Below are 25903 nucleotides of genomic sequence, written 5' to 3' on the forward strand. Positions count from 1 at the left end.
TTACTCAACCACTTTAATGTAATGCATGTGTTAAATTTCAACACTTGCATCGCATTCAACAGCTTTATTTTCTTATTTTTTTATCGAATGAAAAAGAAACTGACAAAAATGTTTTTTTTTAATTGATTGGTGTTATTTTTATTGGAAGAAACAGAAAAACTGTAATTATGTATTAATAGTTAGCAATTTCTGTTGTAGCATGACTGCATTACAGACATTTGAATCTACATGGCCAAATATGACAAAAATATAAAAGTTTAAAGTAGCACATTTTAATCTCATTGAAAGAAATTTCAATAGTTTCATTACACTTTTTTTGAAAATTAATCAAAATTCTAACTTTTCCTCAGCAATTTCGAAGTCCTCCATCGGGCAAGAAAATAAGTCTTCACATTAAAATTTAAAACGAAATAAGCCCTTCAGTAATTCCAATTTTATTTGAATTTCTTCTCCAGTGAGGTGTGCTCATTCAAAAATTATTTTATTGAAATTCATATAATCTGGCATCAGGTAAGGCAAACGTACCAAGTGATGATTTTGTATGTCGATGAATCTTTGATCTTTGGCAGGGTTGACAGGATTTCACTCATATCTTAATATCCCTCTTGATATTAGGCACACAAAACATTGAGTAATCATTTTTGTTGTGGTAGAAATACCAGGATGAGAGAAACTATGCATGTGTTTGAAAACCTGTCTGCGGTAATCCTTGGGGATGAAAGGACGAGGAACATTTGTGGAGACATCACATGTAAGCGTGATAACTTCTAAAGGAAATTATTGCTGTTTCAGTATTAAAGATGATGAGTTTGATTGAAGAAGTTGTTTGAGTTCATCTTCTACTAACTGAGTTGATGCAATGTCCTTGTAATTGAGAGAGGTTTTCTGGGAAATTGAGTAGATTTCGATCCGAGATAAGGTGTCAGGTACCAAATTTTTCTGTACTCGGAACATGCCGAATATCTGTAGAGAACTGCGAAATAAAATCCAAGTGTCTCAGTTGAAGTGGACTGCATTTGTCAACTTTCTGCTGAAAGGCATAAATAAGAGGCTTTTGATCGGTATTAATCAGAAAGCCTCTTCCTTCCAACATGTACCAAACCATTTGATCATCGTACAGATGACTAAGAGTTCTCTATCGTACGTAGACCATTTCTTTTGGAAAGAAGTCAGTTTCATTGACAAGAATGCCCGTGGCTGCCAGGAATTATCACTATATTGCGTTAGTGCACCACCAACAGCAAAATCTGAAGCAACATCCCAAATACTTAGTGGTGCATTTGGTTTTGGGTGATGTAATAAAGTTGCCTGTGCAAGGGCTTCCTTTATCTGTTCAAAAGCTGTGAAGGCCTCATTTGTCCATGAAAGAACTTCTTCTGGTTTGGTGTTAACTTTTTTCTTTGAACGCTTTTTATTCTTTATGCCCTCGAAGAATTTTACTAAGGGAGTGAGTATATGGGCACATTGTCTAATGAAGCATCTATAGTAGTTTAACATGCCAAGAAAACGACGTAACTGTGTGATAGTGGATGGTCTAGGAAATTTTAAAATAGCATCTATTCTATCTGGTAGAGGTTTTATTCGAGTCTTACATACTTGAAATCCTATAAATTCTAATTGGGTACTCCTAATATACACTTAGAAGGATTTATAGACAGTCCGTACTGATCCAAACACTCGAAAAGTAATCATAGATGTTGTACATGATCTTCCTCAGAAGTTGACGTAACCAAAATGTCATCGATGAAAGCATACACAAAGTTTAAATTTCTCAGAACTTCATCAACAAAACGTTGAAAAGTAGAAGCGGCGTTGCAAAGGCCGAACTGCATTCTAGTACTTTCATACAGTCCAAATGGAGTGGTGATGACAGTTTTATGAATATCATCTTCGTGAGTAGGTATTTGATGATAAGCTTTTATTCAATCAATATGTGAGAAAATTGTTTTGCCATGTAGCTCTGAAGCAAAATCTAAAATGTTAGAAATATAGTACTTGTCCTTTTTAGTTTGAGCATTCAAGACACGGTAATTTCGAACAGGTCTCCAATCATTACAATCTTTCCTAGGTACAATATGTGCAGGAGATGCATAGTGGCTTTTAAAAAGTCTTATATGGCCAAAATCAAGCATATGCTGAAATTCTGCTTTGGCTGCTTTTAACCGATCAGGAGCTAATCGCCTAGGTTTGGCAAAAACAGGTGGACCAGAAGTTTCGATATATGTTTTACATTGTATTTGATTTTTTTAGAAAAGGAAGGAGGTTTGATAATTTCAGGAAATTCTCTTAAAACATCATGAAGAATACTCTCGCCCGAAATAAGTTTAATGGAATGAACTTCAGATGGCACAGCTTGCAACGAGTATTTAATTTGGTCGCATTATCTATTAATTGTCTGTTTCGAAGATCAGGTGAAATATTAAAATAATATAAAAAATCTGCTCCTATTATAGGTGTTGCCACTCATATTATATTTCGCACTTCCTGTTGTCTTTTCTAATTATGTAACTTGTTATTCAGCTAGCGATACTGGCAACGGAAGAAAAAATTAGTGTAGAATTTCATCCATGTTTAAGTTTTTGATATAGTTTCTGTACATAATGTAAAATAAATAGTTTATAGATAAAAGATCGTCTTCAGTCACAACAAATTGGCGTCCGGCGACAGGATAGAATTCTGCTTTCGAAGAATTCAGAACTAAAAAATGTGCAGGTACGAATAATTTAAATTACTGCTTATGAGTTACGATATGAAGTTTACGAAAGTGATTTAAGTTTCAGAAAGTATATTCACTTTATTTTCTTCTTTATAAACATACATTAAGAATTTATTACGAATCATTTTAAGAAACTATTTTAAGTTTTCATGTGAATATGGATGCTTTGAAAATAAAACGAAAGTCGTTAAGAACTTCGTTTACGGCTACGGCGAACAAGTTGAAGGAATGTTTGGCGAAGAAAGAAGACGCCAAGGATGGCGATAAGCTGCGCGCATTGAACTCTCAGTTACAAGATAAATTCTTACGTTTAGATGAGATTCAGAATGAAATTTCGTCGTTTCTTTTAGAAAATATTGACACTGCTGCCGAATACGAAACTGATTTTCAGGCGGCAGAGGATTATAGAGATAATTTTCTTGAGCTTAAATCCAAGATAGAAACGCTATTAAATAAAGATTCTGGATATTTTTTGGGAAATTCTTCCGAGCTTGATGTGGTAAAATTAAACTTACCTAAATTTGAATTAAAGATGTTTTCCGATGATCCTAAGGAATTTTTGACATTTTGGAGTATATTTTCAAAAATTCATGATTCAGAGGAACTGACTGATATAGACAAATTCCAATATTTATACCAGTCTATGGTGCCTGATTCGAGAGCTGCTAGATTAATTTCCAGTTTCCCAATAACAACTGAAAATTATCCAAAAGCCCTCAAACAGCTGAAATTAAGATTTGGCCGGGAAGATCTCTTAGTGCAAATATATGTCCGCGATCACTGGTTCTGAAAAATGCTACGATTGGAAAGAATGCCCCTGATTTAGCCACCCTCTACGATATGCTGGAAACAAAATTAAGAGCATTGGAAAGCTTAGGGCACACAAAAGAAAAATTTGCTGAATTTCTAGAGCCATTGGTGGAGTCATGTTTGCAGAAAATGTTCTGCGAGCGTGGGAAAGGAGTAGAATTTCGGAAAGTACTGATGATGCTACAAGTCAGAGATCCCTGGAAAAACTTATGTGCTTTTTACGCCATGAAGTCGAATCAGAAGAAATGATACGTTTAGCTTGTGAAGGATTCGGTAAAGATAGGGGAAGTGGGGCTATACGAAAAGATTGTCAGAAATCGGTCCATAAAGATGAACCCACTGCGGCTACGTTAATTTCAAGTACAACTGGTGCAAAACTTAATTGTATTTTCTGTGACCGCCCTCATCTAAGTCAAGACTGTCAAAAGTTATCTGATATGAGTTATGAGGGCAGAAAATCGCAAGTTATAAGAAAAAGATGCTGTTTTGTTTGCCTTAAGGTTGGACATTTAGCAAAAAGATGTCATAGTGGTGTGAGATGCTTAATTTGTAAACGGAGACATTATCCATTACTTTGCCCAGATTTACGCAAGGAAAAGGAAAGTAATTTTTCGTCTAAGGACAGAACAGCCGATAATGAACAGAGATCTACAGAATCACTGCTAACAAATCTTCCCTCTGAACATGAAATACATCTCAAAACTATTATGATCAGACTACGAAATAGAGACTAGGAAGTCTGTGTTCGAGCATTGTTAGATGATGGATCCCAGTGGTCCTATATTGAAAAGAATTTAGCTGCAGAACTATTCCTTTCTCCATCTGGAAGAGAGATATTTTCTCATGGACTGTTTGGCGGAGGAATTTCCCCTGCTTCTGAGCATAAGAGATACATGGTAAACGTAGAAAGTTTAAATCGCAAATATTCAACTCCATTGTCTCTTCTCGAGCAACAAAAGATATGCTCAACCCTGCCTAGAATACATGACAGAAAATTGTTTTCTGAGCTTGCTTCCAGAGGAATAAAACTTACAGATGTTGGAAGAGATTCACCACCTATACGAGTTCTTCTGGGAGCTGATATACTTGGAAGCATTTTGTCTGGCAGAATAGAAGTATTATCTTCAGGAGTATCTGCAGTTGAGACCTTGCTGGGTTGTACAATTTTAGGACTGAGAAAGAAAAAGGAAGTTGTTAACCTAGTCACATTAAGCTTACAAAATATGGACGTGCCTAAAATGTGGGACTTGGAAGTTTTGGGCATTACAGATCCAATAGAGAAGATAAAGGAAAGCCTTCTTGAAGAAGAAACTTTGACCCATTTTAAGGAAACAATTAGGATCTGTGAAGATCAAAGATATGAAGCGGCTTTGCCATGGCTAGCTGGACATCCTGCTCCTAGAGTTACGGCTGCTGCGCTTGGAGTTACGACCACTGCTCCTAGAGTTACGACTCCTGCTCCTAGAGTTACTACTACTGCTCGTGGAGTTACGACTACTGCTCCTAGAGCTCGTGGAGTTACGAATACTGCTCCTAGAGTTATTACTACTGCTCCTAGAGTTATTACTACTGCTAGTGAAGTTACGACTACTACTTCTAGAGTTACTACTACTGCTCGTGGAGTTACGACTACTTCTTCTAGAGTTAGGAGTCGGTGGAAATTGGAATTGTAAATTAAATTAATGACTTTAATATCATTACCTATTATTAGTTAAGCTGTAATTTCCATGTATTTATTGTATATTATTTTCATATATTGCATGTTATTATTTCATTGTATTACGTATATTTATTGCAAACGTCCTACGAACTGCTTCTAAAACCTACTTTTGGTGCGATTCAATGATAGTTTTAAGCTGGATTAAGGAAAGGGAGCCATGGAACACATTCGTTGGAAATAGAGTGAAGGAAATCAGGGATTTGACCAATATAGATGACTGGAGACATGTACCTGGAGAAGTCAACCCTGCTATTCTAGCTACCCGATGCTGTGATTGGTCGGACCTCCTGCAAAGCAAATGGTGGGAGGGTCCCGGCTAGCTGTATAACGATGAAGAATCTTGGCCATGTTCTGAGGTATCAGAGACTCCGGATGAAGCATTTCTAGAGCGGCGTAAGACAGTTGTGACAAATTTAGCCACAGGAAACGAAGTTAGATTTGGAGATAGATTCCTGTACTTTTCGAGCTATAAGAAAATTCTCCGAATGACTGCTTATGTTCTCAGATTCTGCAACAATTTTAAAAGAAACTCTCCTAAGTTAGTTAATTCACTTTCATGTGAAGAGATTCAAAAGGCAGAGGAGACTCTAATAAAAATCATGCAGTCAGAATAGCCCTCTGAAATACGTGAGAAATACAAGGATACGATACAGTTTTTCGAGGAAAATGGCATCCTGAAAGTTCAAACAAGACTGATTCTCAGTCAAGATCCAGAGGACTTTACACATCCTACAGTTTTACCAGACCATCCTCTTCTAGAAAGACTGGTTTTGCATACTCATAAAAATCTCGATGTGGCAGTCCATTAATTCCTGTTAAAAGACTGAATTTGTAAACTGTTTGTAATGTCATATGTAAGATTTTGAGTTTGTAATGCGTGTGTAATAATTTGTTCATGTTTTGTATTGCTTTAAAGTGTTTGTCTGCAATACAAAAGGTGGGAGAATGTTGCCACTCATTTTATATTTCGCACTTCCTGTTGTCTTTTCTAATTATGTAACTTGTTATTCAGCTAGCGATACTGGCAACTAGGGATTGCAATACCGGATCAAAATTTCAATACCGGTATTCGGTATTTTTTAAATCTTAATACCGGGATACCGGTTTTAATACCGGTATTAGAAATTTTAGAAAAAGAAAGAAAACACAGGTGTTTCTTTGTTTTATTTGCCAGCTTTGTCAGACAGTGTAAATATCACAAAAAATAATTTGTAACTTATAAATTATAACATTATATAATCACAAAAAAGTAAAGGAACATCTTATTTATTTAAATCACAAAAAAAGTGTAAATATCACTATTCAATCTGTGGTATTATTACAAATTTTTGAAATGTGATCATAAAAAAAAGTAATACATCAATTGTACTGTCATTAAGCCTGAAAAGTAATTTTGTGTAAAAATGACCAGCTGTCGAAAACGCTCTTTCGGCATCTACGCTAGCTGGTGGTACTCTTAGCAATGCGCGATATACTTTTTTCAAGTATTTACCTCTAAATCCCTCATCTTCAAATAAATCGATTTCTCGTCGGATGGTTTTGGATATAGCTCATTTCTGTATTGCATTTTGGTTCGTTGAAATTTTTTTTATTTATCGCTAATTCTAATTTTTGTTCAAGAGACAATTCCTTTTCTCTATCGACAGTAGTGGCATCATAATCTTCGATAATTGAACCGAATTCTTCTGAATGTGGATAGGTTTGTGGGTAAAAAATTTTAAGAAAATTTACTCTAAACTTAATCAGATTTGAACTGGTTATTTTCTTTCCTTCTTCTTCATTTTCATTTTTAAAATCATTATAATTATGTAAATACCATAAGACTTTCTATTTTGGTATGCCTTTCTCCTGTGCGATTTTTCAATGTAATATATAATTCTTTAGATAGTGATGTGTGCTGTTCTTTCAGTGACTGCAACATGAAATTTATTGTTGCATTTGCTGTTATTAGAATCTCTTCGACATAATGCCTCAATGGTCAGTTTTATTAGAAATAGAGCTGATATAATTCTGGATATTAAGTCGAATTCACTATCTGAAAAAATAATTTACATGTTTAAGTCGATTATTGCTTTTTGGATTGGATTTCTCAGTTTCAAAAATCGTTCCATCATTAGGAGTAAACTGTTCCAACGTGTTTTAGAATCTAATATTAACATATATTCTGTTTTATTTTCAGTTAATATATATTTTAGTAATATATCCTTTTTTATAGGGGAACGTTTAAATATCTTAACAGTTTTTCAAACTTTATAAATTATAGGAAGCAATTCTTGATAGATTAATATTTCATCGTCATTAGCAATATCTTCTTCAACAATTACATTGTCATTATCTTCATTGTCAATATCACTCTCACTCTTACTCTTTTCAAAGTTGGAATCCGAAGTTTCTATATCCACAGTATTTGGATTCTTCTGTTCTTTATTTTTTTGGTATTATACATCTATTACTCCTAATTGAATTCCATGTGCATAGCACAACAGCTGATTTGCACCAATCAACTTTACAACTTTTTTCATAATCGTTGCTCTATCAGTCGTTATGGATACAATATTTTCTTTCAGGGATAATCCATGTTTCACTAATTTAGATTTAAGCAATTAATTAAGCCATTAATTAGCTAATTAATTTCGCCCGTTAGGGAGACATAAAAACAAAAATATATACTATTTTGCTATGTTTGCGATCCCTAAACATATAGTGGAGACCATTTTAAAAATTTCTAGTAAATACCGAAAAACCGGTATTTAAACTTGTGAATACCGGTATTACAAAATTGTACAAATGGCTCAAAATACCGGTATTCGGTATCCCGGTATACCGGTATTGCAATCCCTACTGGCAACGGAAGAAAAAATTAGTGTAGAATTTCATCCATGTTTAAGTTTTTGATATAGTTTCTGTACATAATGTAAAATAAATAGTTTATAGATAAAAGATCGTCTTCAGTCACAACAATAGGCTTCGAAACTGATGCAATTAGAAATTTGAATTGAAATACGCTTCTTAAATTCAAATCTAAAGTCAGAAGTCTCTTACCGTATACATTGATGGGAGATGTGTTAGCGGCCGACAGTAGCTGTATACAATTATGTTTCTTTTTCTCGGCAAATGATGCAGGGAGTACACTAACATCAGATCCTGTATCAATGAGAAAAGAAATATTTGATGATCTGTCCTGATAAATAAGTGACGCGAAACATGACGCAGCGAGGAGGTAATCGCTTTTATTGCTCGCTCGAGGAATTTTTTGAAAAATTGCATGGAGGAATGCATTTCCCTGCTGCTTCTTGGAATTTCCTATGGTACCAACACACATTTGAGTCTCTGGGACGGGTAGATGAACGGCTGCGTGGACGAGAGCGACTTCTGTAATCTTTCTTCGTGCATTTAATCGAATTGTGCATTTGTCAATTCTCTTATTAAGTTTTTCGATTTCCTGAAAAATCTGATTTTCGCCGGTTGAAGATATTGCATTAGTTGAAAGGGAATTATTCGACGAGTTCATTTCGAGGATGCGATCATCAATTTCCACGGCTTTTTCCAGTTATTGGTGTAATTGATGCCAAAATATTTTGAACAGAAATTGGCATTTGCTAAGAAAAGTTACAGCAAGTTCTTTTGGAAAGCTGTGTGAAGCGGGACGACGATAGTCCTTAGTAATTATGAAAATTTTCTATCTCCTAATTCCTCACCGGAAAGCAATTTTCATATTTCTTGTTGCGAAGATTCACCGGATCTTTGTATGCGTTTTAATTGCAGTATATGGGTCTGTTGCATCGGGATTTATGATGACATCTCGTATTATGGCAGCGGCTTCCGGCGGAAAATTTGATACTATTTAGTTGAATTAAGTTACACTTTCGGTCACTGGTTTCGGTACACCAAGCTCAAAAATTCTTTCACACATAGCAAACCACAGATGTGGATCGCTGAAATTGTAGGGAGGAATTCTTACAGTGCTTACTTCAGTCATGCTGGAACGAAAGCGGTAGTAGAAGACTTTTTTTCCGTTTTATAAAATTGTTGTCCAAGTCACCATTTTGGGGACATTAATTGCAGCTATCCGAAGGTTGTTAAAATTACATCTTCAGAAATAAATCACCAAAGAATCGTTCTGATTAAAATCCACACACTTTTGTTTTCACCTTGGATTTACATCGCCTGAGCCGTTTGAGCGTACTCTCCTCAAATAGGAAATACGTCAGACATCGGCTCTCGCCTGGCGCCTCTATTATTTGCGATTGCGCAAAAATAAGCAGCCGCTCCAGAGGGATCGTATTACCTCACATTCATGCTTTACATTTCAATTTACTAAAAAACATTCCTTTTTGCATTTATTTAGTTACATAGAATTGAAGATATGGATGTACAAAACAATGAAAACTACTATAACGGAAATAACTTAATTTTCATTATTTTATGTTTCCATGATTACTTTGTTTCCATATATAATGAATATGAGTAATTCATGCTTTTGCAGTTAAATCAATTATGATAAACACTGAACTGCGTAATGTGCTATTTATTTCTCACAAAAATTAAATTGTGATTATTTTAGAAAAAAAATTCTATTTATTTCTAAAGGTCTTATATAAATATCGATAAATAATCGTAATTTGTGAACAATAACTTATAACTTTCTGAAAATTAGGAAGCAAATCGGTTGCACTTGCAAAAATAACAAACAATTATTGATAACAAACGATTTGTAAGTTGACATTGTAAAAAAAAGATGTATAGAAAGAAGTGAAGAAATTTTACTATAACAGTACTTTGACAAGTAATTATTGTTTAACAAAAATGAAAATAACTTTCAACTTGCAATCGCTTTAAGCATTTTAAGAATACATATCGCTCGTATTTTAAGAATATATATTGGATAAAAATTACTATAATGGGTACATTCGTAATTGTATTGAAAATCATTTTACTTTTATTTACTACGTTCAGGCAGTTGGAAAAACTAAAAAAAATATGTTTTAACCTAAAAAATTTTGGTTAAAAAATACTTTTAGCTCAAGTGATGAAAATACATTTTAAATAAATAAACAAATAAAAAAACTGAAATAAGTTAAAATAAAATTAAAAAAGACTATGTCAAATTTGCCTAAAATGAATTTGTACGCTACAAAACATACCTATTTAAACAAGAAAATTTTATTCATTAATAAATTCAAATTCATATAAACCTATATTTTTAAGCACTTCTTTTCAACATTGCATGTTACATGGCTTTAATAATAGAATTTTTGTAATTAATTTATCATTCCTTTTAGAGTTCTATAATTTTACAAAGTAATTGTCTAATCTTATTCCATACTTAATATCATCATCATGAAAGGAAAGATTTTAAAAAATCGTTAACGCTTAGCATGTTTTTAACTAAAAGGACAGCTGTTTTCAAGGGCATGTTCTTTCAGTGGAATAAAAAGAAAAACGTTTTTCGTTTTAGTACTTCTTTATTTTTACTTATAATAAGCTACCAAACTTTACATATACTATGTATGTACTTTGTAAGGTGAGAATGTGCACCATAAAGCAATTTTTAAAAAAGTTTATTAGAAATTAGAACAAATTTTGACTTTTTTCCTCAATAATCTCTGATAGTATGAAAGTACAAATTGATTTTTACATCATCATAAAATGTCAATGTCTTTGCATTATAAATTTTTTTTATTTAACTAGCTAGTACCAGGCGCGTTGCAGCAACTGAAGAAATAACTTGGCAAATATCGTTTGAAATTTGAAATTATGATCTTGTTTAATTAGGAATAATAGAAAGATTTATATTTATTTCCTTGTCGATAATAATACATTCATTGAAATCGAACGATATATAAAGTAGAAATGTTAATAATATAATAGAAGCATAAATAATATTTTTTCTATGTTTTTTTACTTTATTATTCAAGTGCTTTAGAGTAGGCATTTTTTTCCCTTCTTAAGCAAAGAAAAATTTCTTGGCTGTCCAACTGGTGAGCATCCAACATACATAGGTCATACTGGCCATATGAAAAACATTGATTTACTAAGTTCAGTCCACTTTTGAAAAGATTGACCTTGCGCCTTCTAAATGGTCATCGAGAATGCAAGTCGTATGTGCAGTCATTTGAATCAAAAGACATTTTGGTAGGAATAATGGGAATGAGCACATCTCCATTCGACTTTCAGTTAAGATTAGTGCCTCGATTCTCGACGTATGTTGGTCTTCTGATTTTGATGCTCGTGATCAATTAGCACGTAAATGTTGTCTTTAGAATTCTTGACGTATGTTGATCTGGAGATTCTGTAGCGCATGAATTTGCAATTCATAAACGATCTGCTTCATTGCTCTCGTGTCAACCTCTTGAAGCACATTAATTTGCTTATTTCTAAGTTATTAAGCTAGTCTACTAAGATCTACTCAGCGACGACGTTTCGGACGCATATTTTTTGACGAAGAAATCAACGCTTGTATGAACGAAATATCGTTTGTCAATTCATTGAATAAATAGAAAAATTACTGTTTTCAGTGGAAAATTTTCTTTATATATATCTTACCGTGGTCGGCATTGATAATAATAATTCTATTTTGTATGTGCGAGATAAACTCTGAATAATATGTGCGGTTCGACATAGCCAAAACATTGTGCACATTGAATGACACTATGTTGTGTGGATGACTATTCATTAACGAAAAGACAAAAATATTAGCGCTTGCACTAAATATTCCCTATTTCATTTCACTCATATTGATTGGAATCGATGATAATAATTTTATTTAGTTTGATATATATATGATTAACTCCGAATGACATGCGTCGTTTACTATTTGCTTTTCGTCAGTTGTCAATTTCAAAATTTTGTTCCATAATTGAAACATATGAAACAATTTGTTTGTAAGTTTTATTGTATTCAAAATAAATACTAGTGATTGCACTATGTCTATAATCTTCACGCAAGAGGAAGCAATAAGTTGGCAAAATTTTATCGCAATCGAATGAATGGTATGGCAGCGCATAAAATACGAAAAAGCATTCGTTTTTATATGTTAGATGGATTTTCGAACAATATTCTAGAATATTTTCCAATCAGAATCATGAATATTCTGTATATATATTAAACGTATCACAAATATTAAAATTTAAGGATTCTGAAAGATTAAAATTTTTGATAAATGTCACTAATAAAGTTGTAGATATTTTTCACTTTTAATTAAAAGAATATAATATAATACAATAATACAATATCGCTGCATGTTGTTGTACCTGTCTGGGCAATTATTTGCCATCGACCGAACATCATTTTTCAGCCTTTCTACGCATGCGCTGCCTACAGACCGAGTGTAAATCTGGCAATATTATAAGAAAACAAAGAAATAAGTAATAAATTAATATATTAAACTAAGGAAGCAAGATGAGGTAAAATGGATTATCTATACTTATAATAAAGCTCAATGTGTGTGTGTGTGTGTTGGCGCTCTACAGGCCAGACCGTTTGACGTACAGCTACCAAATTTGGCACGTGTATACCTTGGAGGGCGGGAATGTGCACCTGGGGTCCCTTTTTTGAATTTTTAATTAGAATTTTATTTATTTAAAAATTAAGCTAAATTTTAGCGTGTTTCTGCTATAAATTCCGAAAATATTACCGCACAAAAAAGATTTTTACATCAAGTTAAAGATCAAAAATTTATCTTTCAAATGATACCAGTATTTTAACCTTAAAATTAATTTTCTATTTTTAATTAATTTTTAAATAAATATTTTAACTATATTTTTCAACAATTTTTTTCGTACAAAATAAAAATAAAATTTAAGCTGCAAGAGCAGGTTTCGCATTCATGGGAAAAAATTAGCTTTTTTCAAAGTGTTGCCATCACATTGATTAAAGCTCCAATTAAAAATAAATTAAATCTTTTTGGAAATGAAATCTGTAAAAATATAATTTTCAGCACGTGTCTGTAGGAAATGAAACAAATATAAAATATTTTTTTTTCTTCTAAAAAAATAAATTTAAGAAAAGTTATTTTATGATCTTTTACACTATCTATATTATTAATCCAATAAATCAGTTATATTTTAAGGCAGGTTTTGTTTAATATGAACTGGATATCCATTCAAATCAGGGTCACACAGCTAATTTATAAACCTTTAGTAATAGATACAGATCTGCTAAAATGGTCTAAATGGAAAATGATTATATTTTATGTAACTTGATTCAATAAATGCTCTAATAAATAATTGAATTTTTGATTTTACATAAAGCTTCTGCTGTGGAAATCCCGTTTAACAAAATGTTCTTGAAACACTGATATTTTAAATAAAAAGGGTCAATTTCCAATCAACTAAATCAATCCCTTAAACTGACTGATTTATGAAAATTTGAATATCACTATTCAATAAAAAAAGATAATTTTAGATTTTCTATCAATCATTTCAAAGAAAATACTCCAATCAGCGTGCAGGTTTCTCAAGATTAATGGGCCTAAGATTATGAAAATGTTGAGTTTTTCTAAATTTTTAACATTCAGTTTCATAAATCAGTCTTAGTTGATCGTGGAAAATAGAAACATTCATTCATTTATTTAAAATTTGGTATGTCCAGAATATTTCTCAGAATATGATACCTTACTGCATTAAATTTTGACTTCATAATTTTTGAAATATATTTATAGGTCGGAACAAAATATTATTATTGATTTCATTTCAATCCTTTTGAAAGCAAAACTAAAAACTGAATTTTATGCTGAATCTGAGAAATTTTTGTTGAATTATTATTTGCGATATTACATAAATTATGAAAAATATTTTGTAGTTCACATAAGACTTAAATACTGAGCGATTCTGTTTGCAGTACTCATATTCAATAATAATAAATAACGATAAAAATGATAAATAAAATAAAACGCTTGGTTTCATTAAAAATATCTTTGCAGTAATTGCAATTTCAGCATTTGCATTTTAAATTAAAGTTGAAGTTTTACCGGAAATGACAATACATTAAGAAAATATATATAGTTAATTGAACGAAACGATCTAAACAACAGTATAAGTTTGGTATGACTATCAAAATTTGAAGATTAAAAATGTTTTGTTTGAGAAGCTATTAAAAGAGACAAGTTATTTGAAATATTTAATTGAATATTGTAGCGAGCGGTAATACTGGCGAACCGGCTGGTCGCCAAAGGCGGCTAGTAGGGAATAAACCGAAGATTAATTTCCATTAACGAAGCACGCGTGGCAATACCTGACTCAATTAATAGGTTGCCGGACGCTCCCTATAAAGTACTTAAATAAAAATTATTCAAACAATTTATAAACTAATACATTTTAATAATTAAACATAAATTACTGTTAACTAATACGTTGCTTAAATTATAAACTAACATATTTGGGTAATTATGCATAAATTTGGAAAACGAATGCAAAAATGAATAAATTAGTGTATGATAGTGAATAATAAGAAAAAGTATATCAACACTTCATGTCCAAAAATTGGTTTATTTTTATCTATATAAATACCAATTTTTTCAATGGTTTCACCTTGTGCCTTGTTAATGGTCATGACAAAAGCTAGTCGAAAAGGAAACTTTCCTGTGTCAAACAAAAGACATGTCATTACTATTTAGTATAATTATTGGTACTACCACAGAATTACCTACTTTGTCACTTGTCATAACTTTACAAAATTGTGTTATTTTCAGCACAATTATCAAAGTTTTGAATAATAAGTAGAACATTTCGAACAGAAATTCTATTGACAAAGCAGAATCATTGTCCTGTATATAAATTTGTACAAATGCGTACTTTTGATAATTAACTGGAATCGAACTTGAAGTTGCCCTAACATTGACATCACTTTTAAAAGTAATACAATTCATACCTTAGAAAGACATTTCTTGTGGTGGGCAAAAAGCAGCCACCGCAAGTGAAAATTTGGATAAAAATAATAGCATCGGAATGACTGCTGAGGAAAATAATTTCTGGATAGATAACACCGGCGAGTTCAGATTTACCATGGTGACAACAATTGTGTTTAGGTCTGCCATACTCCTCAAGAAATGAAATAGCATCATATTCTTCACTGAATATACCAATTAATAAAGAAGGCACATCGTCTGATATCTACATTCTTCACTCAGTGTACCAGGTCAATGCACCAGTGTCAGTGTACCAGTCAGTGTACCAAAAAAGGTACATAGTCTGATAGTCTCCCATAGACACTCATTTTCATTCAGTTCTTCTTATGCGAGTATTTCTTTGCCGTGTGTTAATTGCATCTCAGTTATTTTACCGATAAATACTGTCTGCTTCAGAATAGTCAGCTTCATTTCGATAGCGTTTACAATAATCGCATCGATTATTCTACTTTTTAGCCATTTTTTAGAAAATTAATGCTCATAAACAACGTTACACCGGGTTTACACTTTACGGGCAGCGCATACGTAGAAAGGGTGAAAAATGCTGTTCATTCGATGGCAAGTAATTGTTCCTACGGGACAAAAATGTGCCAATGTATTGTATTTTTTTCTTATTGCGCATACTTTTCTAGATTTTGGCATGGGTTTTTGGCGTTGAAAAATGGATCACTTATCATAGATTAATTCTGACATTTTTGCTCTTTGTTCTTTCTAATGCAATGTTGTGTTTTTTTTATAGTTGTCCAAATTAAGGTATGCTGAGATTCTTTTTTTATTTTACCATGTTTCTTTGTGTAAATAGCAAATACATCATTTTAATACGATATTCAGTGAAAAAGGAAAATCCAGGGACGTCGAAAAGATAATTTATAGCCAAACATGGAATACCTGAATCTATATTATGAAATTGTGGCAAACATAAATCAGTCCCTTTCTACTTATGCGCTGAAATACTTGCCGTCTTTTAACCGCCCGAGTATTAATTCGTCATAATTCTTTAGAATTTAAATTTAGAACTGATGTTATATCGAGATGAGCTGTAACTTTTCATCAGATTTGTGTTCTCGCTTCTAATTGGTTGTTTCGTGCAATTGATTCTTAGGTCTCCTGTGATTGGTTATGTGTATTAGTTTCATTGTCTTTTTATATTATATAGAGAAATGGAGGATGATAATTTGAAGCTCGTAAATTAAATAATCGATTCTATGGTGGGCACTTTGATTTCGTAGAAAATTTGTGTAATCTTCAGATCAATGACAATCTCTTCATTTTACTATGCAGGTTAAGATATTCGGCACTATTTTAAAAGAACTATCACATAAAACAGTACATTAAGAGAATAAGTACTTCAGTTTTGAAGTAATATATTTATTAAAAATTCATTCAAAATCGAAAATGAACTGTAAAGCTATACCACCTTAAATTAAATTTCAAAGAACCGAAAGTAAATTAAAAGAAATAATTGTAAAAAAATTACGCAACGAGAATTCAAATAATGATTTGTATAATACAACTTCGTCGCTTGACTTATATACTATAACCCCCCCCCCCACCAAATTAAAAAAAAAGTTTCTTTTACCTTCAAAATATTATTTAATGCATATTAATAATTGTATTAATGTATAGGCTCTTTTTCTTTTACTTATTTTAAAAAAGAAAAAAATATTTAAAAAAAAACCCCGAAGAATTTAGCATTATTGAAGATATGGAATCACACATTTTAGAATGGACATATTCCTGGAATACTAACTTCGAAAAAATAAAATTTATTAAAGGTATGAAAATTACTATTAAATTCTTATTGCTAATATTAGTGTTAGAATGCAAATAAGAATATAAAATATTCGTTGTTGTTAAGAAAGAAATGTTCAATATTCTAGTTTGTTTCATAATGCAGACGATATTTGAACTCGACAGAAGAAAAAACAATGAAAGGTTTTTAAGTGTCAGATTATATGGGCAATTACACATTTATTGCTTTATAGGGCTGAATAATTTTAAAGAACTTTCTATTTATCTATTAGAATCTTTAAAATATCCATTAGAATATTAATAATACAGAAAAAATATAGCTAATAACATAAACTAATGATATTACTTTTTAACAATTTCTGTGACTTTGAATTCGATTTCCTATTATGGCAAATTATAACTGCTTTAATTGTTCTAACTACAACCGAACTCAATCACGGAATAAATAATATATTCACGCTTATGGAACATTATATGCTAAACGGTGCTTTTAGAATCTAGTAAAAACTAACCGTATCCATTGCAGAAATAATTAGCTACTTAGTTACATTTGATATATAATTTACAATCAATATGAGTTGCCTCGAATTTCCTTTTAGATTCAGAAATTGAAAAGGCATTGTAAGGATACATTTTCTGACTAAAACAGCTGAAAAAAACTGAAAAATTTGAAACTGCACTAGAATTGAGAGATCAAAGTATAATATAAAATATATTTGATTTAGATAAAATATCACAAGAACAATGAATATTGAAAATTACTATTTCTCAGCAGTTCTTATTGAAGATAAGAATTTTTGAAGTCTCATAAGCACTAATCTAATCTAATCGTTTGTTTATTTAACCGATTCGAACACAAAATTCTTATTCAATTAACAGCTCGTTTGAAGAATATACAGAAAAATAAATTATCACCTTTCTTCACATGGATAACTTCATATATATGCGTATTATGTTTTATATAGTTGGTATTGAAATTCTCTATCATTCGAATGTTAATAATAGAAGACCTCTGGAAACAATTTACAATAGAAATAATTGGAAGAAATTGTTGATTGATAAATGTTTGAGCTACTTCAATATTATTGTTTTATCTGAAAACATACTCTTCTTCGGATCTTGCTTACTATACTCACCAGACAAAAGAAATGAGCTTGCAGTGCTTATATTGAGGATAATCAGACTTTCCTTATTCTTTGCAATGTATATTAAACGACGACATATATTATCAATGATAAAAAATATAAGAGATATATTGAAATTCTTACAAACTGATTGCCCAAAGCGAACAAATTTCCTATTCATCTTATTTTTTGTTTATTCTACAGCATTTAAACTAATGTGGACTATATATTACAGTATAAATCGGTCGTTTAAGAAGAAAATAATATCCAATTTGAAATTTTTTGAAAGTCTTCCGTCATTTTGTGCTCTTTTTGCAGAAATATTAGCTGTATATTTTTATTTCGTAGGTGGCGTTGCGCAGTCTGTCTTTGTCACTTACTATAGTTTCGTGTGTAAAAATTTCGAAATTCTTTTATGCAACCTACATAACCAACTTCAAAATGAATGTTCACTCAAGGATTTTGATAAATATCTTGCAGTGTATGAAAAGATAGTGGAAAACATGAGTTCTTTTGATAAGCACTTTTCTCTAGCTGCATTTCTTTCTACTCTAATATCAATGAATTGCTCGTTTTCTGCCGGATACTCGTTGGCGTTTTCCCCCGATTTATCACAAATAACGATTATCTATTACATTATTTCTTTAACTTTCTATTTATCAACTCAACTAATACTCATGATAACAGCTTCTCTCGCAAATGAATCACTGAAAGAAATCCAAAACGCCCTTCACGAATCTTTGAACAAGATCTGTCCCAATGACTCAGAAAAGCGACGATTATGCATAAATACTGAAGAAAGCAATTTGACTTTGTGGAAGATTTATGTATTGGACAGGCAACTTGCAATGTCTAGTATCGGCACCTTGGTCACTTATGGAATTTTGTTTGCCACTTTAGGAAAATAGAACGAGGACCTTTTTCTTATCCATAGAAACTTTTGTAATTTAAGTGTGCCTGCTTTCAAGTATGACATTTTTTAGCTCATTTTATGGTTATTCTATTTTCAAGTTAAATAGATTCTTTGAAACTTGTTATATTCATGATATTAAACATTATGTAACAAATCAGCTTCATGCAGACACTGCATATTCGAAATTGAATGAAAAATTTGCTTATAAGCATACGACTCTTAATAGTATTATTTTTCTAAATTCTGTACTAAGTTTCCTCTATTGAGTCGTAGAATAGCATTTGGTATTACAAGCAAGTAAATGTATTTATTGTTGCTTTAGCACTAATCGATTACTTTAACGCACAGACCTAAGAAAAACTCTATTAGAAAAAGTATATTTCTTCGATCTTCGTGTTGGCAAACCAGAATGCTGTCATTATTCTTGATACAATCGTGACAAAGTTAAAAAAAACACTTTCATGATCTTTGCATCGTTTAGGGTAAATTTAAACATAATGTAGAATTTGGAAAGCGATAATGATTTTTTTTGAAGTCGATGGGGTCAAATGTTTGGAATGGTCCTATTCCATATTGAAAAAATGTACAAACTTCAATATTTCTAATGTTTAATATCCATTTAAGATGTCATGAGACATATAATATATATATTTTTAATTTAACGTCATTGTAATCGCTATTGTTTTGGAAATGTCAATCAGCCGAAACTCGAGTCATAAGAATTCACTTGTGGCTGTTGCATCGCAATGGTTTATGAAAGAAATTAATGCAACAACAGTGGCAAGTGGTTGCTAAAAATTATTTAGACAATAAACGTATACTTAAATATGACTTAATTACAATTAACGATGGCTACTGCTTGCATATACTTGAAATATGATACGAAAAATGTGATTAATCAACTGTTATTAATAATAATCGATTTATTACACTTTAATGTATCTTGTCTTGTGTATGTAACGCTTGGTAAATTGATTTATCCTGTTGTATATCTATTTATCTATATAAAAGTAATGATATTGTAAAATCTAATTTAAACTTAATTAATTTCCTAATTTTAATCTCAATTTAGCTCATATTAACTTCATTCTATTCCCTTATTTTCTGATCCCGTTCCACCTTTTCTATTTAATTAATTCAAGACAAGTTTTGTAAATATGCTTAAATTTGCATTTTCACACGTTTCGAGGGGAGGTATAAAAAGCTGTCTAGCAAGCACTTAATTTTAAAAGATTCTTATGTTTCCCTTATCAAAATCGACACGCGTAAGAAATCCCTATCAGAATTTTATAGTATACTAGCCGCCTTTGGCGACCAGCCGGTTCGCCAATCTTAATGTTCGTTAAAATTTTAATAATTAAATATTTTATGCAATTCGAACTTTAATAGATTCTTCAGCAAAATATTTTAAAACTTCAAATTTTGATAGTCATATAATTCACTCATAATATTATAAAGGCCTTCAGTCATAACGTGATATGTATCTCTCTAATTTTCTGTTACCCCTCATAGAATTTATGCTTTAAATTAAAGTATAAAGGATTAATCTGCAATTAATATAATAATATTTTTTACTGAAACAAAGCATTTTTTTTAATAATATGATTACTGATAATAGAGTCACTGAGCGTTTAAACTTTATGGGCACTAAAGAATATATTTCTTAATTTATATAATATCTCAAGAATTTGTCAACAAAATTTTCTCACATTCATCATGAACGGATCGATTCATTAACAATGTTTCATTTTAAATGCATCAAACACTAAGAAAATAAAATGAATCGTTTAAAATAATCGGTCGAAAACAGGTTTAAAAAAACTACTTAAAAAACGATGTACTTAAAACTATAAGCATATATCAAAAAATATATAACTAACATAAATACAATTTTATTACAAAAGCATGCAATTAGCCTAAAAATAATTTAAATCATTGAAAGCAGGTTAAAAAAAAACTACTTAAAAAACGATGTACTTAAAACTATAAGCATATACAAAAAATATATAACTAACATAAACACAATTTACTTACAAAAGCATACAACTAACCTAAAAGTAATTTAAATCGTCCGTTGAGAATGGTTGCCATGCCAACAATCAGAACACAGTGCGCATGCGTGAATTTTCTTCACCTTTTACGGTAACGCAAATGCGTGAATTTTTCTACTCCAGTTGGGGTAACGCTATGCAGATTATACATTTTTAATTTCCTTTATTCTGTGTTATTTTAATTCAAAAGTACTTCAGAATGAATCTGAAACATGGATTAATTAACAATGTTTAATTTTAAATGCATAAAACATTAAGAAAATAAACAGAATCGTTTGAAATAATCCGCCAAAAAATCTTAACCCTAGCCTCATTACTGTTGGGAGAAAAAAAGAACTAAAGCCTAAATCATTTGGCGTTGGGGAAAATGGAAGATTATTTTGGCGGAAAAGTTGGCGGTGGGGAAAATGGAAGATTTTTTTGGCGGGAAAGTTAGTTTTTAATTAATAATTAAAATTCTAATTAAAATTTCAAAAAAAGGGACCCCAGGTGCACATTCCCGACCTCTAAGGTATACATGTACCAAATTTGGTAGCTGTATGTCAAATGACCTGGCCTGTAGAGCGCCAACACACACACACACACACACACACACATTGAGCTTTATTATAAGTATAGATATAGATATAGATATAGATATAGATAAACACTGGGAAAACTACTTTCTTTCTCTTTTTTATGTTATTTGCTCTATGTTTTATATCTCGGTAACTGCTCTTAGTATCGCGCCGTGAGAGGACTTGTTTTGTCCGTGCTGATTGTGCCTCCCGGGATGAAAATAAAAATGCAAAGTGTCACTTTTGTCTTCAGCCCCGACTCTGCTTTCAAAAATTATGTTTACATATTCATACTTATATATATATATATATATAATGTTAAGCTAAAGTTCGTATTGTTATTGTAAAGGCAAGCACTATGAATAACTAAAAATAATTTGTACGAGCAATATAGCGATTCATAGAATAAAATTTAAAAAAAATTGAAATCTGTTACCGAAGATTTCAATCATGTGAGAACATTATTTTTAATTTTAAAATTTATCAATCTGACAGGAAAATAATACCCTGTTCTCACATGACTAATATTTCGCATTCACTAACATTTAAAAAAGCGATGGGTTTTGGCCATCTCAGAATCAGTTGAGTTCTAAAATTTTTTCTCGGGGCCGAAATATTTTTTTTTCTTTGAAAACAATTTTAAACTGATTTGGAATGATCACATGACTACTGTATTGCGCAATCGTCAAATCTTAGAAAACCTATGTTTGTCTTTTTTCATCTCAAAATCGTTTTCTAGCTCCAAAACTTTTTTTGCCGGCTAGAAAAATTGAAAATTAAAAAAATAATATTTAATATACCCCGCCCTTTATTGGCCTGAAAGGTACATTGCGGATATTCGGGATAACATTAATTTTTTGTCGATGGTAAGTCGCGAAATGTGACACCCTATTTATCATATTCTAATAACTCTAAAAGTGACAAATTGATGCCTGAAAAGCAACGAATCGCCAATTTTCTACCCATGCATTTTGAGGCTTCAAAAATCACAAATGTAAACAACATTATATTCTCACATGATAAAAAATCACCGGGCTAGCTGAAACAAAGTCAGAACATTTAATTAGAGACACAAGAATCACATCTTATTGGAAGCAAATATCAGCCTTTTTAATTTGTGCGCCAACAAGGTTGACAATTAGACGTAATGTATTAAGGTATCCCAAAAGTTTCCTTCTCATAGCGCTATGAATGGCCTTACCTGGCTCTGCTTGTGGAAACATGTAGGTTTATCTGTTAGCCGTCTAAGTCCTCGGTTTCAGTCGTACTAGAGCTCTACTACACCCCAAACCAGGGCTACATCCCAAAAAAAGTTCTTTTGTCCATTTGGTGTGATTTAAAAAGCGGTATTTTCTACGAGCTCTTTCCTCAAGATGAAACAATAAATTCTACGAAATGCTATCATCAACTGGATCAATTGAAAGCTGCCATAGGAAAAAAAAAAAAAACCGGCCAGAATTAATGAACCGAGGGAGTTTTATTTTTCATCATGGCAACGCGAGACGACATATTGCATAAATCGTAAGAGAGAAGTTCTTACAATTTGATTGGGATGTTTTACCGCATCCTGCATACTCTGCAGATATCGCTCCATTTCATTATTACTTCTTTCTGTCTTTAAAAAATTCTCTTCGCAATAAGCGCTTTAAATTCATCAGTGAAATAAAAGCGTACCACGAGGATTATTTCTCGCTCAAAACACAACAATTTTGGAAAGAAGGCATAATGAGGTTTCCTGAGAGATGGAAGAAGGTAATAGAGCAAAAGAGTTCTTATATAACAAAACAAATAATATTTTAAACAGTAAATATTGTGTATTCATTTCATATTAGAAATAGGAAAGAAACTTATAGGACACCCTAATATGTCTTTGTGTTATTCATTGGAATAATTAGTCAACTAAAATTAAGCATAATAAGATTGAAAAAAATTATTAACTTTCGAAAATTCGACTAAGTGCGTGTTTGACTTCAGAAAACTGAGAATTGAAAAGTTCATTTTTTAAACTGAAAAGTTAATTGTGATAAGAGCATTTTTCTTAAGGAGACGATAGAATTTGAAATAATCAAAAATGGACGAAACCGTGAAATTTTATTTTCGTCGTTTCATCACCAAAATATATATTTATATTCAACTAAAATAAAGTTATAAAATGTAATGTTCAATAAAATAGATATTTGAAGGGCCTAGAGAAAAAAAACGTACAATTTATTGAGTTTTATCAATATATTATAATTATATTTAAACGTCTTTGAAATGTTCCCAGTGTCTTAATTTTTGAAGAAATTAGATGGAATTGGTAATAAAGATTTCAGTTAAGCATTAAAAAAAAGCTACATGCATTTTATATTTTGAGGTCAATTTTAGTTCAGAAAACCATAAAATTCCAATGAAAATTCACTAAGTATGCATAAAAATATTTCTAAAAAATTAGCATTTAATAGAAATTACAAAATCATTCACAATTTTGTTCCAAATAAATTTATATTAAGTAACTAGCCTCCTTTGACGACCAGCCGACCACACTAAAATTTTCAATTAAATATTTTATACCATTTTCTCTTTTAATAACTACTTTTAAATTTTGATAGCCATATAATTCAGTCATTCTATTATGCAGGCCTTAAACGTTTCTGTTAATTTTACAACGTATCTCTGTACTTTTTGCAGAGATACATTTGCATAAAATGGAAATGTTAAACTGAAAGTAATATAAAAGCCTTTTTTTACTAAAACCAAGCATGTTTCTTAAATATGATAGTTGAAATCAATTATCGACTCTGAAGTCTTATGTGCTCTACAGAATAATTTTTATAGTTTATATAATATCTCAAAGGATTAATCAACAAAAATTTACCTGATTCATCGTAAAATTAAGTTTTTAGTTTTATTTTCAAAAGGATATAAATGGAGTCAATAATAATATTTAAATTTGTTTCGGTCGATAAATAAACTTCAAAAAATTCTGGAAGTTTTATTTTTAGACAGTCCTTTGATCCTAAGGAATCCTATTCTGCGAAATATTCTTGGCACTCTAACTTTAAAAAAATTAAATAATCATTTCTATTTTCTGCGATCAAATCTGGTCGATTTATGAAGATTAAATATTACAATTTTAGAATAATCAACATTTTCACAATCTTTAGCCAATCACTCTTGAGAAATACTGGGGTATGATTGGCATAATGATCTTTAAGACGGTCGATGAAATGATCTAAAATCGCCAGTTTTTATAAAATAGTGATATTCAGATTTTCATAAGTCAGTTATTTTTAGAGATTGATTTGATTGATAGAAGTGCAACTCTTTTTATTTAAAATATTAACGTCTCCAGAATATTTTGTTAAATACGATTCACCGGGCAGAGGATCTATGTAAAAATTTAAAAGTCCTAATTCATCAGAGCATTTATTGACTCAAATTACATAAAAAATATAATTATTTACTTCATTTAGAGCGTTTTGTTTTCAGAAATATGTTTTTTTATTACAGGTTTATCAAGTAACTACTGAGCCCTGATTAGAGTGGATATCCTGTGTATATTAAACCCATGTTTGCCTTGAATAAAACTCATTTATTGAATTAATAATACAGATACTGTGAAAAAGTCAGAAAATTTTTTCTTGCATTTACTTTTTAGAAAATATATTTCATTTTATGTAGACACTTGCTGAAAATTGGTATTTTCTAGTTTAATTTCCATTAACAGTTAACTTATTTCTTTTAAGCTTGAGTTTTTATCAATGTGATGGCAACACATTGATATAAGCTAATTTTTTTTTTCCTATGCTCGATGCAGATTAAGTTTTATTTTGCTCAAAATAATTGTTGAGTAATATGGTTAAAGTATTTTTTTAAAAAATTCTATACAAATAGAAATTTAAATTATATGTTGAATCATTGGTATCATTGAAAAGCTAATTTTTTTTATCTGTAACTTCATGCAAAAATTTTGTTTATGCAATAATATTGTCGGAAGCTATCGCTTAAAAACGCCGAATTTCGCTTAATTTTTACTTAATTAATATTATAATTAAACATTAAAAAATCGTTCTGAGGTGTACATTCCCGACCTCTAAGGTATATATAGGGATTGCAATACCGGACCAAAATTTCAATACCGGTATTCGGTATTTTTTAAATCTTAATACCGGGATACCGGTTTTAATACCGGTATTAGAAATTTTGGAAAAAGAAAGAAAACACAGGTGTTTCTTTGTTTTATTTGCCAGTTTTGTTAGGGAGTGTAAATATCACAAAAAATAATTTGTAACTTATAAATTATAGCAGTATATAATCACAAAAAAGTAAAGAAAAATCTTATTTATTTAAATCACAAAAAAAATGTAAATA

The 25903-nt window shown here is 31.0% G+C and overlaps 1 protein-coding gene across 1 annotated transcript; it reads left to right on the forward strand.

Moving 5' to 3' along the window:
* Positions 1-3642: 3642 nt before the first annotated feature.
* On the forward strand, positions 3643-4260 carry LOC129980722 (uncharacterized). The gene has a single exon (XM_056091105.1). The coding sequence runs from the start codon at positions 3643-3645 to the stop codon at positions 4258-4260; it is 618 nt and encodes a 205-aa protein (XP_055947080.1).
* Positions 4261-25903: the final 21643 nt, after the last annotated feature.

This window comes from Argiope bruennichi, chromosome 8 (assembly GCF_947563725.1).
Source record: "Argiope bruennichi chromosome 8, qqArgBrue1.1, whole genome shotgun sequence".
NCBI classification, from domain to species: Eukaryota; Metazoa; Arthropoda; class Arachnida; order Araneae; family Araneidae; genus Argiope; species Argiope bruennichi.

Bases quoted from the DNA above. Each gene is read 5' to 3' on its own strand.
- LOC129980722 (XM_056091105.1), top strand. From the start codon at position 3,643: ATGTTTGCAGAAAATGTTCTGCGAGCGTGGGAAAGGAGTAGAATTTCG.